Source organism: Tachypleus tridentatus, chromosome 3 (genome assembly GCF_004210375.1).
Source record: "Tachypleus tridentatus isolate NWPU-2018 chromosome 3, ASM421037v1, whole genome shotgun sequence".
Taxonomy (NCBI): domain Eukaryota; kingdom Metazoa; phylum Arthropoda; class Merostomata; order Xiphosura; family Limulidae; genus Tachypleus; species Tachypleus tridentatus.
In genome coordinates this window covers 76,584,184-76,603,691 of record NC_134827.1, presented here as the reverse complement: position 1 = coordinate 76,603,691, position 19,508 = coordinate 76,584,184, and the positions used below count along the sequence as shown (strand labels likewise).

Genomic DNA, 19,508 nt, shown 5'->3' with positions numbered 1-19,508 from the left:
AACTAGAATACAAGTGCAGAGCAGTAGAGGTCAGAATTCTCAATACTTTAAGAACAGTTTTAATGTTGTTTAACTCAACTTTATTTGCTTTTAAGACTAAAAATGTAAGTGATATTCATGATAAGAACTATAACACGTGAACTACAGATTCTTTTTTTAAATATTCATCTTAATGGTTTCTAATGCTTATCTAATTTTCGACTTTTAAACCGAGAAGGGAGGAAATGTGCAGAGTGTTAAAATCTTTCATTACAGCTCATTAGTATTTCCAAATACTGTTTAGCTATCCAGGCGTTAACCTCAAGTAATTTAAGAGTTTTTAAAACCTTTTGTACGTATAGCTTATTTAAAACTGTTTCAATATTAAAATAAATTGTGGAAAATGTACTTATGGTTTCATACTGAAACATCTGAATTGTCACAGATCTGTCTAATTTAAACTATTAACATCAATTTTTTTTTTAGATGTAACAAGTGCTTTTCATTCTCCACAGTTACAATTTGTTTGAAGAGGACTTCTGTCGCTAACGTAACCTTGCTTCTGATTCATGGCCTCAGTGCTTCGGGCCCTACTGGGTGTTGAGGTACATTCGAATGACTCTTCAGTTGAATTATTGGAAAACATTTTTGGCATAAGATCTTTAACCACAGTAAATGGTTTCGTAATTTCGATTACACTACTATAAGTGAGAATTCACTGGAGAAAATTATTTTTCAATAATGGTAGATAAGCGACTTAAATAACTGTAGAAGTGCTCTGCATCTTGTTGCAAAGCTGATATAATTTTAGGGTGTATACTTGTACACATATTGATTAAGGTATATATATATATATAAAGTAATTAGTTTTCTGTACAAAATGATGCTAATTAACCCGCACATGAAATTGTGTATAATTTTAGCCTCTTATCTCAAAGATATCCCCTTATTGGAAAGGGCTCATAAATGGACTATTAAGATGATACTGAAGATGAAAAACTTGTGCAAGAATAAATTTGTATCTCTTGACTTTCCTCAAGAGAAAATATAAAACAATCTTAATGAAGTTCATAAAATTATGTAGGATGATCGGTAGAAAAGATATTTACGATTTGTTATGTTTTGACGGCAATAGGACGAAGGAAAACAAATTGAACACTTGTAAACAAACAAGACTAAGTTTTGTGTTTCGAAATGATTGTCTAATGAAATGTTGCTACTTGCAACAACTGAGACCAGCATTTTATAATAACTTAAGAGGGGAATCGATGAATACCCAAAAAGTAAAGTGTAGTTTTAAATTTTAACTTTTTTGTTTTTTAAAGAGTATATGTGCATGACAACCATGATCATGATATTGTTTGTATTAAATTTTATTTAAATTTTAAAGTAAACACTGACCATAATGATTGTACTTAATTTTTCGTGATTTTACCTAAAAATGTTTTGTACCGATTTCTTCAAATTCTTTTTTTTGCTTCCATGTTGGGACGTATTTAGTATTTTGTTATTTCTCTTGATCATTGCTGACGTGTTACACGCCACGCTACAAACTTTGAACGTTTTCCTTTACAAAGCAGTTAGCCACTAACCAGTGAAATGGCGTTGTTATTGCACTTGCTGTAATTAATAAGTTTCTTAACATGAAAGTGTGGACACAACTTTTCAGAAAGCTATAAAAAGTTGAGTACAGTTGCTTTCAAACGAAGCGAAAAGCCATGGTAAGATTATATAATCGTTAGTTTATGTCAGCTGCATGTATTACTAAGAAAAGTATTGGAAGATGTTTCTAGTAAACTAGTATTATAGCTGAGTACTGTATGTATACTGAGATACAATTTCTCACTCCTATTAAGTAGGATGTTTGATGTAGTAAGCTTATTACTATTGGTTTAAATAAATACATATAACTAATTATAAACATCTTTCGCTAGCAAAAGACGTTCACGAATACTACTACTAACTTACTAAATTAAAAATAAGAGTAATATTTGTGTATGGACTGCTACAGTGCTTGCAAGTTAGGCCTAAAACTAGGAGGGTAAAGGTTGACTTTTAGTTTTATAGTTCAAACGCAGTCACATTGGACGACGGCAAATAATCTAGTTTATATCTGAAATCCAAAGCAAAAGATGAAGTTATAGTTCTGTAGTTACACTAATAACAAAATTAGCAAATAGTGAAATTGATTTTAAAATGGGATCAACAGAATCAACTACATAATTTGATTTTCAACTAAAAGCATGCAAATAGATGTAATGGTACACTGGTTAATAAACGATCTAATTTTGGGCAGAAGTCATGTCATTTAAAAACTACATAGCCAAGATGCATTTTCCATATTTAAATCAGTGTTTCTTGATGTGTCAGATTTCTTAATTTTCTGTTGATTTGTGGTAGCATTATTGGCAGATTGTGTACATGTATTCAAACAATATAGTAAATTTCTATTTTTGATGACTTGTGAAGACTGGATAAATAATAATCTGAAATAAGCAAAATGCATTCTGCCAAGACTTCGGCTTCTACATAAGACCTCTAACACTAGCATCTGAATTACTGATTCACCTACTGATCTATTAAAACTGCAAGTTGAGACATACAACTCTTGGTTCATTACAACTTTAGTCAAATTCATTCAAAAGTTAATATTCACTTTGTATTTGTTGTTCCTATGGTCCTATAACTCTTAGAACTAGGCAGATATTAGATTCATTTAATATTTGGTTTATGATTTTAAAACTAATGACGTAGATTTAATATGTTTATATCAAAATAATCAACTACTGACTACACATCTGAAGTGTTTTATTTGTAAATAGAAAGATGTGAAACAAAATTAACCCTTTTGTTATGCATAACACTAGAATAAATACATTATTTGGAAGTCAATGTTGTTAATTTAGACAGTTTATGATGTCAAAGTTGAAATTTCGTAAAGTATTATCGGTTGTGTTTTAACGTTTAAGATATTTCTTACAAATTTCTCATGATGTGTCAGTTTTTGTCTGTTTACATGTACTGGAATTTAGTGTACACTTTGTCATATTCCTTGTTTCAGACATTCTGCATATATAAAATGTCGTAATGCTAAAAAAATGTTAGTGTGTTGGGTGTTTCGGGAATGTTACATTGCACAAGTTTTTAGGTCTGATTCTAAAATTAAATTCCTATGAAACCCTGACAATGGTTTTATGAGTATTGCTTTGACTAAGGTGATTACATAGTTAAATGTATATCTGTTAATGGTACGACCATTGTTGATGCAGGTGATTTTTCTGTAAACCAGTTTTAATGGAAGTGCTTAAAGCCAAGTAGCTTGTTTATATTAATACGTAATACTTTTCAAGTTGTTTAAAACAAATGTATATTTATTTTTAGGTTTCTCTCCAGCAAACTGTGGATACTTCTCATGAGGATATGATTGTAAGTTATGTATTTGGATTGAAGATTTCTCTAGATAAGTTTATTATTTAACATGTTATAAATATGAATTTAAAGAAAGTTTGAATCATTTAATTCATAAATGCTATTTACAGTAAGTCATACAGAAGAGAAAAACCACTTGGCTGATGAATTTCATTTGTTTTTTCAGAAAGTTATTTATTCAATGTAAATTTTGAAACAAACTTAAATATAGCCCTTCACATAATTTTGTCAAACATAAGAAAGCTTTTCTCTAAATTGTAATTGTTAGGCCTTAATTGAATAGGCAAAAGATGGTGTGCAAAATCATGTAGCAATGTTTTTTTGAGAGTGATTGTTATAAAAATATCTGTACAGGTGTGGGGTAAGTTAGCTTTTAGATAGAAAAGTGGCTGAATGGAAGAAGTATGTTTTAAATGGATTAATGTCACAAGTGAAGCATCTTGGGGCTTATTCTTAGGACCATTTCTCTTTTTTGATTTGCACCAACGATATAGACGAAAGAATAGTCAATAACTTACTTGAATGTGCTGTTATCGAGGTCTTGGTCATTGGTAGCTGTGAGGAATTGTATCATTTGGTGAGTGAGGTGAACATGTAGTAAATAGTTATGTTAAGGGTGATGAATAAAGTTTATCATATTTCAAGTGTAATTGTATGTTGTTATGCAAATAACCTTTCATGTTGTGGAAGAAAACATACTGTAATGATATACCATAGAAGTATGTGGTTAGTGAAAAATTGTGATTACTCCAGTTATACAGTGCACATTAGTTGCTATCACACCATTTTTCCAAAGGGCTTTTTGTAGCCATTTGATTTAAAACTGTACAATTTAGTGTGCATGGTCTTAGGCTAGTAAGGTTTAGAGTCATCAGTAGCTATATTTGTGATATTGTTACATTGTATGATTTATATAAATTTGTATTTTGTTTAATATTGTATATGTAATTATTTCTACTGTTACCATACATTACTACTAGTCCATAATTTATGATATTGTAATAAAACATATTTAAGTCATATTTTCATAACTGTTTTGTATATAATAAAAACTGCATTGGAGTATATATTTCTTCCTTTATGTAACAATCAGCATGACGCTCAGATGGACTACTATGGGACCCGGTTGGCAACTTGTTCGTCTGATCGATCAGTGAAGATATTTGAAGTTAAGAATGGTACTCAGAAACTAATTGCTGATCTAAGAGAGTAAGTAAATATAATATTAAACTTGCATTTAAAAAATTAAAATATTTTCTCACTATAAGACATGAGGCCCATCAAGGCCAGGTGGTTAAGGCACTTGATACATAATCTGAGGGTCACAGGTTTGAATCCCCATCACAACAAATATGTTTGCCCTTTCAGCTGTGTGGGTGTTATAATGTGTGGTCAATCCCACTATTCTTTGGTAAGAGTAGCCCAAGAGTTGACGGTGGATGGTGATGGTTAGTGCAGATAGCCCTTGTGTAGCTTTGTGCAAAATTTAAAAATAAACTATAAGACGTGAAACTTGTAGGCCTAGAAAAAATGTCTTTACTTACATAAAGTTAATACTGCAGTTTAAACATTAAACTGCAAAATTATCTTGAATTAGTAATACAAGTATGTCCTCTGAGTATTAAGATGTAGGCCTAAAGTTAATGTTTATATTGCATTTACATCTTGGACAAATACTGTTTGATTTAACTGTGTCTGTAATTGAATCCTTTATATATTCAGACAGTATGCTATTAAACTGCTATTAAGAGCAAATTGATAATACCTATTGGAGAGGAAACTATTGAAACTGGTTCTGTACATATCATTAGTACCAACATTCAACATATTGTTTATGTACACTTTAATCCAAGGCATGCAGTTGAGCTAAAGTACATGTCATGATTTTACAATAAGTAAGTTAATAAGCCAGAATATATAATCACTTAGACCTCTAAGCTTTTGCTTTACTGAAATATAAGCAAGAAAATCTAGTCTACATGGTATGCTTCTCTTGTGTTGTCTTTCAAAAACTGATATCTGTAATTTTGTGACATCACTAATGGTTATGTTTGTGGACTGTTTTAGGACTGCAAGAGTAATGTGTGTGTTTAGTTGTTGTATTAGGTAGCCTAAATTGTTGTTTACTGTAAACTCTTAGTAGTGTCACTGGGTTGTTTGTTGCTTATCAGGGTAGGTCGATATAGTTCAGTAAAATGGTTATATGAAAGTAATTATGAAATATTAAGACATCTGAATTTCGTAAAATAAGTCATTGTAATTGTCTTGCTACAATATAGTCTTTATAGAAAAAAGATTTATTTTGTTTCACATTTTTTCAAATTTTACTACGAATGGTTTTGTTGGAGTTATTGTTAAGGTTGATAAAATAATAGATTAAGTATGCTTTTATTGATAAAATTTTTATTAATTTAGGATGTTATAAAATGTGTATTTTATTCAAAGTGCCTTTACCCATACTGAATTTGGAAAGGCTTTAAATTCAGATGAATCTGGGGTGAAAATAGTTTATTAAAGTCTGAATCTTTTAAGTGTTAGTCTTTGTGTGCTCTAAAAGCTGCTCGTTATATTTTGTGAAGAAAAATATACTAAATTTTCCAGTGTAGGTTGGTTCGTTCGACTGACCCATAGATGTAGGGTTAATAAGCTGTACCCACATTACTTATTATATAAAACATTCTGTATATAGATAAATGTGATGTACAGTTGTAAATATTATAGGTAAGGGTATCTGTTAAGTTGTTGTAAACATTGAGTCTGTCTTCTGCTAGTGTCTTAAACTTTACATTTATTTTTAATTTTCTTTCATCAAACCATGGATCTGATTTACCATTATTTAATCTTGGTGCTGAATATTATTATTCATTATAAGTTTGACATGAATTGTTTCACTAAAATCTTTTGGAACTACAGTAAAACATGTAAATTTGGAAATATCAACATTTTGTAACATTTTCTTAAGATTTTTCTGTTTTACTCACTCCTGTGCAATTCCTCCTTAGACAGGTTTTACTGCAGTTTCTTTCATACGTGCTTTTATTTTGAAGTTTCTAATGACACCAGACTTTGTGTTAATAATAATAACTAAGTGATTTTTTTTTTTTCTCACAGACATGAAGGGCCTGTCTGGCAAGTAGCCTGGGCTCACCCAATGTTTGGCAATATCCTTGCTTCTTGTTCTTATGATAGGAAAGCCATTATCTGGAAAGAAAGTGGAGGAGAATGGAAGAAAATCTATGACCATGTCAATCATGACTCTTCAGGTAGGTATAACTTGTTTATAATGTTTATTTCACATTCATGCTTTTTTTACTTGAATTGTAGTAAATGGATTAAAATTTCTTTTCGACATACTTTGTTACATGTCATATAATATGAGCTAGTAAATCTTTTTCTCAATTTTACAAAAGCTATGAATTTCCCATACTTTAAGTTATAGTTAAATGTTACAATTAAATTACACATGAACATAAATGCATTTATTAAGTGAAGTAAAGTTATTCAAGTATTTAATATTTTATCTGATATTTTAAAAACAAATACATGGTTGATTTCCAAACTGGATATTTACTAGAAAAAAGAAATTGTCAAAACTCAGATTATTAAATTTCATTCTGTTCCAATCATTGATTTATTTTTACTTGTTGTTTAAGGAAGAACATTCCAAAGATTAGAACTTTGGGGACTCATCTTTATGTATTGTGCTTTAATAACAAGTAACTTGAGTTCCAAGCTAATTTTCATGGAATTTTTTGCTTTTACTATAGACTGTGTGAGCCATAGCAACATGGTTTGTCTCTAGCTATGGATATAGCTATTTAAAACGTTTTCTTCTGTTAGAGCAGTTTTGACAAGCCATCTGGAGCTACGAGAGAAGGGTACTAACATTCTTTTAAAACTGTTACCACATGCAGACTTCTCTGTACTTGTATTAGTCCTTTGGGGTTCTGAGGTCTAGCTGCAATGTAAAGAACTTGATGTTTTGAAGGTCACCTGTGTTCATTTTTTATTGTAGAAGTTCTTCCTTGCATTATGTTTTGCTGGACATAAGAGTCTAGCTTATTTGAAATTGGAGATTAATTGCATGTTTTGTACCTTTATAAAATGTGCTGTTTATTAAAAAAACAGTTCTAAATACTTTTATCTTCCCATTGTTCTTCATGTACTTTGCAGTATCTGTCTTCCAGAGTTACAGGATATGCACATGGCTCTGAAATTGTATTCTTCTTATCTTCTGTTATTGGATTATTTCCTCCATAATTCACATGTTGGGAAGTTTGTTACTTGTCCACTTTCTCCCCAACTGATTGATCAACTTAAAGATTGTCCAAGTTGGCTTGTGATAGGTTTCCAGTTTAAGGGATCAGTTGGAGGAATGAAATCTGTTTTGGCTGTATCACTTGTGGTATAATTGAGTTCTTTGTTGCTATTTCATATTTTATGAAAGAATAATTACAGTTTGTGTAAAGTACCAATGTACTAAGTTTTTTTATGAAACATTTTTATATAGTTGTCTGCATCTTGCTTGATTTGTCTTCTGTATGTATAAATACCACTGGCATGGTGGTAAAGTGGAAACTTTCATAGTGGTATATTCCATTGGAACAGCTGATTTCATAAAAGAAATTGTTATAAATTACAAAACTGTAATATGACAGTCATCATAAAGTTGATCTACAATTGCGTATGTATAGAGCTATGGAGACAAAAGAACTTTATTCCAGTTAGAATATGAAGTCTGTTTCCAAGATACAGCATAAGAGATTAGCATATTCCAAAAATAAATGTATCTACAGTATAGTCCAAGTCTGCTTTTTATCTGTTAAAAGTGGATAAATGAGGCTTAGCACAATCACACCTTCCACATGTAAGAAAGAGTTGGGTAAGTTGGAGATATCGAAGTTTAGAAGATTTAAAAATTAGGCTTTAGTTTACATCCAGTGGTGGGAAGTTTTAATCTTACACTGTCATTTGTAATTATATCCAGTGGTGGGAAGTTGTAATTGCACTTTCTATTCTGTTGTAGTTAACTCCCTCTCCTGGGCACCACATGAAGTAGGCTTAATCTTGGCTTGTGGAAGCTCGGATGGTGCTGTATCAGTATTGTCTAGTTCAGGAGATGGAACGTGGGAAACTAAGAAAATTAATAATGCTCACACAGTAAGTATTGTATCACATTCAGTGTACAGTGTAGTCTTTTATCTGTTGTTAGATAGTGTGTTGTGCCACAGTAAGTGTTGTGATGTATGGCATGCAGTGTTGTCTTATATCTGTTGTAAGCATGGAAAGTAAGACCAAGAAAAGCTGAATGTACTGAGGAAATTAGTATGTAGCTAGTTGGTGAAAATTCCTTTCAAATTTCTTTTAACAAGAACGTTTACAGCTAATTTGTTCTGTTAATTATTTTCATATAACCTACCATTAATGCTATGAACAGCTTTTTATTAGAAATTAGGTTGAAACTGAGAATAACATTAGAAAGCAAAAGGAAACCAACATTTGGTATACACGCTTACAGGTATTTCACTAAACATCTTCTCTGCCACCCAAAACTAGAATTATCCACTGAACAATAAATCATAAATGTCTTTTACTAATGAAATACTTGTAATCATTAGTATCACTTAGATTCCACAGCCATAAATTTGCTTTATAATACTTGCTGGATGTGTACAACCTGCTAGTAGATTTAATGGGAAATGCTGCATTAGGTGGTGAGCCAACAGCTTGTGCTGTTACCATTCAACAGACAAATTTATCCTCACTAGAGAAATTTTCTCTCAAAGAGAAATCTAATCTAATTGGTGTGTTGGGTGTATGGTTATGGACAGGATTGCTGTTCATAATTACTGGACTTCTCATAAGTATCGTAACATTTTAATGTACAAGATTAATAATGTAAGTTTCTACTGTTGTTTTGTAGAGGATAGATTTGTTTTTATGTTTATTACTAAAATTCTGCATTTCTCATTTTACTTGTTTCTTTTTCTTTGTAGAGCAGTTTTTGAAAATTTACCTTAGTCGTGATAGAACTTTGAAATCATATAGACTTGTGCTTATCTTGAAGTTTTTGTTTGTACATTGTTGACTTAAATAATCTAATTAAAACATATAGATAATTCTACTCTTTTCATCTGTTACTGTTTTATAGTCTCAATCAACTTTCTCTAAGTTGTTTCTATGCATGATTCATCACTGCTCTGTCTGTTGTGGTCTGAACAAAATTTCCTCAAAATGAGAAATATAACTATGTTCTAATAACTCATTCTCCTATTCAGTACCTGTGGTACCTTCATTAATCATTTAGCTGTAAGTTGGTAAGTGAAATTTCCATACAGGTTTTACTACAGGTGTAATTATTCTTGTTGTATGCATGAGGTTCAGACATGGTAAGTAATTAAACTGCTTGGCTTCCCATGAACTTCTTGTTTTCACACAGATTGGCTGTAATGCTGTCAGCTGGGCTCCTGCAATAGAACCAGGATCGTTAATAGATCAGGCTCCTGGACAGAAGCCTAAGCTTGTGAAACGATTTGTTACTGGTGGTTGTGATAACTTGGTTAAGATCTGGAGATGTGTGTAAGTTGATGTTTTCATAATTTAGTTGAATTGGTTAAAATTAACAAATATGTATATAGTGTAATCAAATATTGGCAAGTAACTCAGTTTAATTGATTTGCCCATGAACAAACATCGCATACAATAACAGATTAATTAAAATTAGTGTTTGTGTATTATCACTATTAATTATTATTCCATTTATTCAAGTATTTAAATATTATCACTATGCTTTCTAATTTTTGGTTGATTTAAAGCTGTTTAGCTCAGTCTGTTATCGTCACAACTCATGAAAGCTAATAATTAATTGGATCTGGTGTGTCAGGTTGTTATTTTCAACTATCCCAGTCTCATGAATATAAGTGATTAATATGTGAAATTGCACTAACAGGTAAGTTCAGGGTGTGATTAAATAATGCACTTTATACCTTTCACTTTTTTTCAGTAATTGTTTTTGGAATATTCTGTTAACAAGAGTAGAATTAATGTATGTACAGTTTATTCAGCTGAGTTACTTAGTATATGTTACAATATTATGGTCTGACAGCAGAATAAGTTTGAGATATTGTGCTTTGTGGAATGTCTTAACATAACTTATGTAATGTTAAACTATAGATTCATACAATCAATGAGTGAATCTTGGTACAGAATGTGGTACATTTTCTATGTAATTTACTTTTTTATTTTATACCAGGGAGGAGGACCAGTGGGTGGAAGAACAGAAACTTGAAGCCCACTCTGATTGGGTGAGGGATGTAGCTTGGGCTCCATCTATTGGCTTACCTCGCAGTATTATAGCTAGTTGTTCTCAGGTAAGTAGGTTATTGCTTTACCTCTGAGTGCTACGGCTCGTTGTTCTCAGGTAGTTAGGTTGTTTCTTCACCTTGTATGAAACAAATTTATTAAACCATCATAAAGTAGAATATACTCAGTCCAAATGTAATGATAATTTTAAAAATATACTTGGAGCTTAAACTTGTCTCCATAAAATAACCTTGACTGAAGAAAAGAATCTCACCACAGACAAAGTTAAAACAACAAACCAGAGAGACTGAACTGGTGAAATTCTCACAAAAGTATCAATCTGCTTGACATTAAGATTTCTCTAATTGTTAGTCTTAACTAATTATATAATTTCCACCATTACTGTTCAACAAGTCCTTCCAAAGAAGAAATTTGCGAATGTTTATTACCTTTCATCTTACTTACCTGTTTTTAATAATTCAACTTTGAATATTAAGTATGTTAGTAAAACATGTATAGTAAAACATGTATAGTAAAAAATAAATCATTTTTTAATAAGAAACACTAAATTTAGTACTTTCTGAAGGTGATTCTGTATTAGGTCCACCCATGAAAATAGTGAGGTTTCAGTTTTTTAAAAGTGATGTAGTCTTGAGATGTTTGTCTTAGCTTTTTATGAAATCTTAATCCATAATGCTTATGTGAATGTTTGCTTCATTAGTTTTGACCGTTGTAAGAAAGCCCTCCATTGTTTTACGGTATTTAAACAACAGTTCTGTTACATATGAACATTGTTTTTTCTTAATCGATATTCATTAGATTATAAACTTCTCTTGATTAACAGTGTTAATCTGAACTGTTTACGTGTATAATTTAAGTTGTGTTTAGTATCACTTGACCTAGGCTCTCCAGCATAACATAAGCCACTGTTTTGTGTGGATGTCACTTCATAGTTTGATGAATTTCTCCAGTCTAACATGTCCAAGGTTTTACAGTCTACTTTGTAGTGAAGCTAACATGGTAGTATCCTAAGTAGAAACTTTATTACTTGTTTAGTATTTCTTGTGTTCTTAATTAATAAGAATTTTATTTTTAATTATTGTTTGTATAAAACAAGATTTAGAAATATTAAATTTTATTTTGTGAGAAAGTTGATCGCTTCATCCTGTTAGTACAGCAGTATGTCTAGGGATTTACAATGCTAAAATCGGGGGTTTGATTCCCCTCGGTGGGCTCAGCAGATGGCTCAATGTGGCTCTGCTATAAGACAACACAAGTTGATTGCTCTAATTTATCCTTAATAAATGTAGCTACTGAGAACAGCTGTTAAGATATGTTGTGTATTTTTGAATAAATAATCACATAACTTGTGTTTGGAATGTGGTGCAAAATTTTGTGTATTGATATGTGTTGCAGGATCGAAGGGTGATAATATGGAGTAATGATGGGACAAATGATGTGTGGAATTACAAAGTGCTTCACACATTTGATGATGTTGTTTGGCATGTTAGCTGGTCTGTAACTGGAAATATCCTTGCAGTATCAGGAGGTGATAACAAGGTAAGCAAACAGTTTGGCTCATTAATGTTTATATTGTTTTTACTAAAGCTCTCTCTATTTACTGTTAATTTAACTCTCAGTGATTAAAACAGTAGTAGTACGAGTCCTTATAAATAACCTAAGACATGAGTAATTCTTTATGAATTGGTTTTTCACCAAGCACAGTTTCTGAAACTTCTGTGAGGGGTGTGTCCCAACAGGCATCGTTATTGGACTGCATGTTTTCTTGAAACAGCTATTTATGGAAACTTTATTTCTGTATTCTAAAATGATAATAATGTGGAATACATTTTAATCAAAGTTTTGTCCATAACATATACTGGGGTAAATATAACCAACTGGTACTAACTGGTAATTTCTGTTTTCATATTTTATTTTTACCTTCTATATCTCATGAAGCCACCAAATAAGAAAATAAGAAAAAAAAACAGATTTGCTTTGTAATAAGATTTTGCTGTAATTTTATCACAACATTTCTATCAAATGGAATTTCTCTACATATGAAAACAACTTCCTACTAAATAGTCCTTATTTTGTTTTTTGTTTCTCAGTTTATAAAAACACGAATGAATTTGATAGTGTTTTTAAAAAGTGATACTTAAATGAAAGTACTTTATTCACTATGTACAAGTCATTCAAATAATAGTTTATTAATTAAAAATAACCTGGTTATTTCTGGTCTAGGTAAGCTTGTGGAGAGAGTCACCTGATAGACAGTGGGTCTGCATCAGTGATGTTAACAAAGGTCAAGGAAAAGTGACTGGAAATGTATGTTCTTGAGAAAGAACATTTTAGAATTGAGAAGTGTCAATTATTGTTTTTTGCTTAACCAATGTACCAAGAAATGATATAAATGTTTGTGTTTTCTCCTGTTATTGTGAAACTTAAAGTTTAAAGTTAATTCTCCAGTGTTGAAGTTTTTTTATGGATACATGAAGCAATTGTACATTGTACAATTTTCAGAATGTTAACTCTTCTAAGATACTGTTAAAAGGTTATTTAATTTTTTAAACACAACACACTGAAATCTTTAAACAGTTGTTACACAAACGAGTTACTCCACGTTAAACGTCTCATAGTTCTTGAACTTGTGGTATAGTGAGCGTTAGATTACTTTGTATCAATATTTGGTGATTCTGAATACTCAACAGTTTCTATAGATATGTATTGTGTTTATTATAACTTTTCTCTGTAATACTTTAATAGTTTCTAATGGGGTTTCTGTGCTCATTGTTATTATAGCTGTCTTCAGTTATTATGTTACCCTTATAAAAGGATTGGTGATTCTATATTAGAGGCATGTAGTCTTTAATTTGAACTTAACTATTTTATACCAAAGACTGCCTCTCTTTGGACTGACAGTATGACCCTTCAGTAGGCACTTCTGTTTGTTGGGTTTTGATTGAAGGGTTGTGCAGAGAACTGGAGAGAAACGTTCTGTTCTAGGACATGAAGTGACAACCCCAGGAAAAAAAAGTAAATGTAAAGCATGTAGACATGTAAACATTTGTGATTCAAGGTTGAAGAACTTCATGTATCCAAAAACTCTGGGATATGAGTATCTGAATTTTACATAATTGGGGTAGTAAAAGGTCTTTTAAATTGTTTTCCTACAATACTGAAAAGTTTTAACACAAACAATACACTTGGCCAAAGTTCTTCAGTGTTCTAATCTAACTGGCTGTAATTTGTGGATGTAGAAAATGAAGCACCTAAAAGAGCATGGAATGTGCTAGTTGGAATCCAGCATCAGAAGCACCTAAAGGAGTGTGGGGTGTGCTTGTTGGAATCCAGCATCAGAAGCACCTAAAGGAGTGTGGGGTGTGCTTGTTGGAATCCAGCATCAGAAGCACCTAAAGGAGTGTGGGGTGTGCTTGTTGGAATCCAGCATCAGAAGCACCTAAAGGAGTGTGGGATGTGCTAGTTGGAATCCAGCATCAGAAGCACCTAAAGGAGCGTGGGGTGTGCTAGTTGGAATCCAGCATCAGAAGCACCTAAAGGAGTGTGGAGTGTGCTTGTTGGAATCCAGCATCAGAAGCACCTAAAGGAGTGTGGGGTGTGCTTGTTGGAATCCAGCATCAGAAAATATCGTTTTTAGACATAAAATGTGAAATGAACAATTAAGACTTCATAACATTATCAAGAGGAGGACTTACTTTTACAGTCGTAACTGTGGTGTACAAGGTGTTATTTGATTGTCGGTAATCTATCAACATAACCCCTTGGTACTGGTTTTGCTAACATTTGGAACCAAATACTGTTGGATTCTATATTGTCACTACTAATAGTGTTATGTTTCATATAAGGAACTATGTAAGGAATTAGGACATTGTAGTAATGGAACGTGTATCCCGACACGTTTTATATTCTTTTGTGAATTTATAACTTGGATGAACAACTTGCATCTGTGTGGACTTGTACGTCTACTAGATAGCTCCGTTATCAGTGTTGAGATATTATCTTTCATTAACATTGAATATAAATTTAAATGGGCACTCTGAAATAACGCTAGTCCACTACTTACTGCAAAATCATAGGACGGACCATAATTTATATTTTTATTTTTTGATAAATGAACTTTTTCAAATACTACTTATTTCTGTAATAAACATTTATCTAATTACTAAATCAACTTTGACATTTGCTACAAGACAGTTTTGATCACGACGTAATAATCTAAAGATAAGTCCTGTGTCTGTTCAGTCTTGCACAGTTTACTTATGATACGACTTGTAAAACAACCTCGTGGTATATTGATACGCTCCGTGGACGTCAGTAACTTTTGTAAATTATACATTTTGTTAAATTCCTTCTTTAGGGCTTTTGTTGTAATTATACTCTACTTGGACTCGTTTTAAAGAATTCCTTGTCCATGACTGAAAGGCATTTTGACTCCAAATTAGTCGAAATATTTTTTTTACGGAAGATGTAAATATACGTGTATTATTAGAGAGCTCAAAATGGGATAAAATGGTCGTACTTTTCTAGAGTATGGAGTTTTCTTTAATGACTCGGCTTTAATAATGTCATATCGATTTCTCAGTCATCAGTTGGTTTGCCATGTTAAGTGTAAACTTGTGTTTAACAGAGCCAAATAAATTAAAGTTAACGGTATTTTTTATTTTGTAAATCAATTGAAAGAATAAAGTTACAAGGTTTTAAATGCTTTTTTATCTAAGCTAGTGGTTAAACAATTCTTTGACATTAATTTCTTTCTAAGTTTAATTCAAGTAGTATTGAAGTTTAATGTTTGTATTAAGCACTAGATGTCAGGGCAGTTGCGAATGTTATGGAAAAGGATTTGGTTTGGTTTGAAATTCGCGCAAAGCACAACGATGGTTGACTTAGCTAGCTGTCCATAATTTTGGCAGGGTAGACTAGAGGGAAGGTAACTAGTCATCACCACTCACCGCCAACTCTTGGGCTATTCTTTTACCAACGAACAGTGGGACTGACCCTCACATTATAATGCCTTAATGACTGAAAGGGCGAGCATGTTTGGTATGACGGAGATTCAAACCCATGACCCTCGGACTACGAGCGGGGAGTACCTTAACCGCCGGGCCTGTGAAGAAGGAAGATTGACAAATACACAAAGCAAATCTACAAAAGAAAACCAGAAACGTTTTTATTATAGAGACCACATTGAAAAACATTATAACAAAGATTTAGAAATGGTGGCAGTGATATTTATAGATCTTGTCATGGAACACTTCATAACAATCTAAACAATGTATAAGTAACAGAATATATTAAATGAATCGCATTTCGTTGTGAACATTAGACGGATTTTTAGTACATAAACCTAAATCTGAAATTTTACGTTTACTCTATGCGGTTCCTCGTTTAATCAGCTGTAAGTTTACGGAAATTCAATCCTACGTGATGGGCAGAGGGTAGACAAACCATAACGTAGCTTTGAGTCGAGTCCACAAACGTTTAAAACTTTTCTGTTGCTAGTCTAAACTTTGATACATATCTGACGAATTTACTGTTTACACGTCACTACTATTGTTTATACACCACTGTCTTAATGTGCTGTTTAGTTTACACATCTCTACTCGTGTTTACACCCGACTGTATTGAAAGTACAAACTCCATAAACAAGTCTGAGGGCTTGTTACGTTAAAAAATGGTTTCAATACTCGTTGTAGCCAGAACACAGGCAACGCTTTGTGCTTAACAAAACTACGTGAGTAATATATGTATATACCAGTGAGAAGTACACTTATGTTAAAACCATAGAACTTACGTGGAGTTGAAACGGTGAAATGTATCGTTGTAAGAGAGGTATCCGGACAAGTAGATCTCTTATAGAACTCATTCAGTGCATGTTTAATATGGAACTAAATTATTATACATTCGATTCTTCCGAGTGTGAAAATGAAACATCTCACTCGCTGTTACTCTTAAATGAAACTGACGGTGGTTAGAATTAGCAACAGATGTTGCTCTAAATATTTTATACTGTGTCATTGATTTTGAAGAGTGATTTGTAGTCTTGGTCACTACAACGAGACTTTGAAGATAATTATTACCAAATACCTAAGTATTTAATTGTCCTATTTGTGTAATTTGGACAGTTAAAGATAGTGTCACCAAATTTGTTCACTATTTTGATAGGCTTTTACGGTTCAAAGGTCATTCGTCAAGACTAGTTCTATTGAGATTTTTATGGTCTAAATGTCAGTAGCCTGGTTTGTTGCTACCATATAGGTCATAATCCGTAACACAGAACACAATTTGTTTGGTATTATCTACAGTATATAAACAGTATCTATGGGTAACACTGACCATAGGCATCCACCAAGCAAGTACAAAGATCAAATTGAATGTTTGAGTTTATTCACTGGTTATTAGTAGACTTTTTGTCGCAATTGATGGTTTTTGCAGTAAATATATTCCTTTTTATTTAATTAGATACAACGTTTCTTTCGTTAGTGCGATGATTCCAAAGTTAACGAGTTTTATAAGTAAAGTTTTGTTATTGTGAGGAAATTCACTACACATTTTCATCAGAGGTAACGATTTTGTGGATTGTTTATTTTTACTTTGTTTTTGTTTTGACTTTTATTCCAACGTTTTGGCCTCTCATGTAGCCATCATCAGGTAACTCTATTATTGCTAAACAGAAAAATAAAGATGAATGTGTGATATATTTGAATAAGTTGAACAGTGTGTCTTATAAGGTTTCTGTTTTTCTTCTGTTAATGTTAGGTTTGTGTCTCAGTAAGGAAACACTGCTGAGACGAAGTGGTTTGTTTTGTTCGCTACGATTATGGTTTTCAAGGGGGTATTGTTCTGTTAACCGGATCTTCTAATTTCGTCATGTTTAACCTACATAAAAGGAAATTGTTACAATGGACTTTGTTAATGTTTCCTTGTAGGTTAGGATCCTTACATAACTTTCTTAACTTGTTTAATTTTGTTACAGGGGTGAAAATAAACTTAATCGTAATGTTAAGGTTCTATTGTTCTGCTAATCTATAAATCTCTTAAAACTTTGCTGCTTTGATGCAGCAGTAGTCGAAAGGTCGTAGCTGCTTAAAAACTTGTTGGTTCAGGGGTCATAAGCGAATTTGAAGTTAAACAATAGCAGAAAACTAATTGTTTAATAACAATGGTCTGGTGTATAGACAATATCTAAGTGTTGGAATTATTATTGTTAAAAATAGGAAAGTTGGTTCGATTTTAAATCTTACAATTCTACATTTTACAGGGATAGTTTAAGTATTTTTATTAGCTCAACGTTTCGATTTTCAGTCAACCTTCGTATACTTATTTTAGTGTATATATTCCATTCTCATCTCGAAGAAGACATGAAACATTGAGTGTCTACAACTATATAATTTCTCCTGGATCTGTAGGCCTGTTTTATTTACAAATAAATCCTAGCCTGAGCTATATATCGCAAACTTTAAATTGTTTTGTAAAGATAAATAGAAACTTGTAAGACAATTCAGTGTTTCAGAACGTAAGGAGGTATATTTAACTCGATGTTTTTTAGTTTATTGTTAGATGACAGTGTGAATAGAATGCAAAAAAAAATATAGAACATTGTATAAAGTTTTAACACTAATGTTACAGAGAGAAAGTAATTACTTAATAGGATAACACGAAAAACCTTGTGATAAGATACTCACTCGGGGAATATGTAACACCTTAAGACAGTTCATTTTTACTACTACCCTAGACCGTCCTGACCACAACGAGTTTCTAAGCTAAGGCTCACAAAGACAGACAGTAATTCAGTTTGTTATTTGACAAAAAAAAAAAAACGTGCGCGAGACAATTTTAAAGAACGAACCGCTGGACCGACTGTTACGAGATTTGGGGTGTATAAGTTTTTAGGTCCTACGAGTGTACTGCGCGTGTTTAGTTTTGATGTGTAATCGACTCGTCATTCTCGTAGATCTCGCGAGTGGAACGGGCGCGTTAATTTGTGTACTTTATAATTACACGTGGTGTGCTAATACAAGTAACATACGTCCAAGTCGCATAAAAATAAACTGTCGTAACCTCCTGTAAAGTAATTTCCTGCTGCTAAAACTTTTAATGTGTTAGTATACGTGCTGTCTGCGGCGTCTCTGTCAGCACCAGAGTATTCGCTGAGAAGAGTGGTTCTGTCACTATGTATGTAGAATCAGTTAATTCTTGTATCACACTTTGAAGGTTGGAAACTTTGAACGAATGGCTGAATTTAGAGTCAAACTAGTAAAATGCGACACCAACAGTAACAAGCTTTATCTATGGACGGGTTATTCATATAAATATGTCACATTCTGTAAAGTAACTGTTTACTAAACTAATCAGTTAAAATTACAGCAATGCCAACTTTTACAGTAGCTATTTTCACTAATAATTACAACGTTTCGAACAATAGCATCGAACCCGTCATAATGTTGACCGAGTGATAACTAGACACCATAAGTCGAAACGTTGCAGTTATTAAAATCAAAACTTAAATGGTGTATTTTTGAATTAAAATTAAGTTTATGTCTGGACTTCTCTGAATCATCGAATAATAGAAACAGTGTTTGCGAGAGATACTTAACGCAATACGTACATATATTATTCCACATGGGCATTCTACAAATAGCAGGTTTCTGAATTGTGGCTTAGTTCGGTCTTTCTGTATTTATCTTTTGATACGTAAATATATTATAAATCTAACCTTTATGGCTTGCACAACAAAGCTGAAGATTATTTGAAATATATGATAGCAACTGCCCAGAGCG

The 19,508-nt window shown here is 32.2% G+C and overlaps 1 protein-coding gene across 1 annotated transcript; it reads left to right on the top strand.

Moving 5' to 3' along the window:
* Positions 1–1,474: 1,474 nt before the first annotated feature.
* On the top strand, positions 1,475–13,145 carry Sec13 (nuclear pore and COPII coat complex component secretory 13). Its single transcript, XM_076494959.1, has 9 exons — positions 1,475–1,700; positions 3,361–3,405; positions 4,502–4,617; positions 6,520–6,671; positions 8,435–8,568; positions 9,848–9,987; positions 10,661–10,778; positions 12,127–12,270; positions 12,955–13,145. The coding sequence occupies exons 1-9, from the start codon at positions 1,698–1,700 to the stop codon at positions 13,048–13,050; spliced, it is 948 nt and encodes a 315-aa protein (XP_076351074.1). The 5' UTR covers positions 1,475–1,697; the 3' UTR covers positions 13,051–13,145.
* Positions 13,146–19,508: the final 6,363 nt, after the last annotated feature.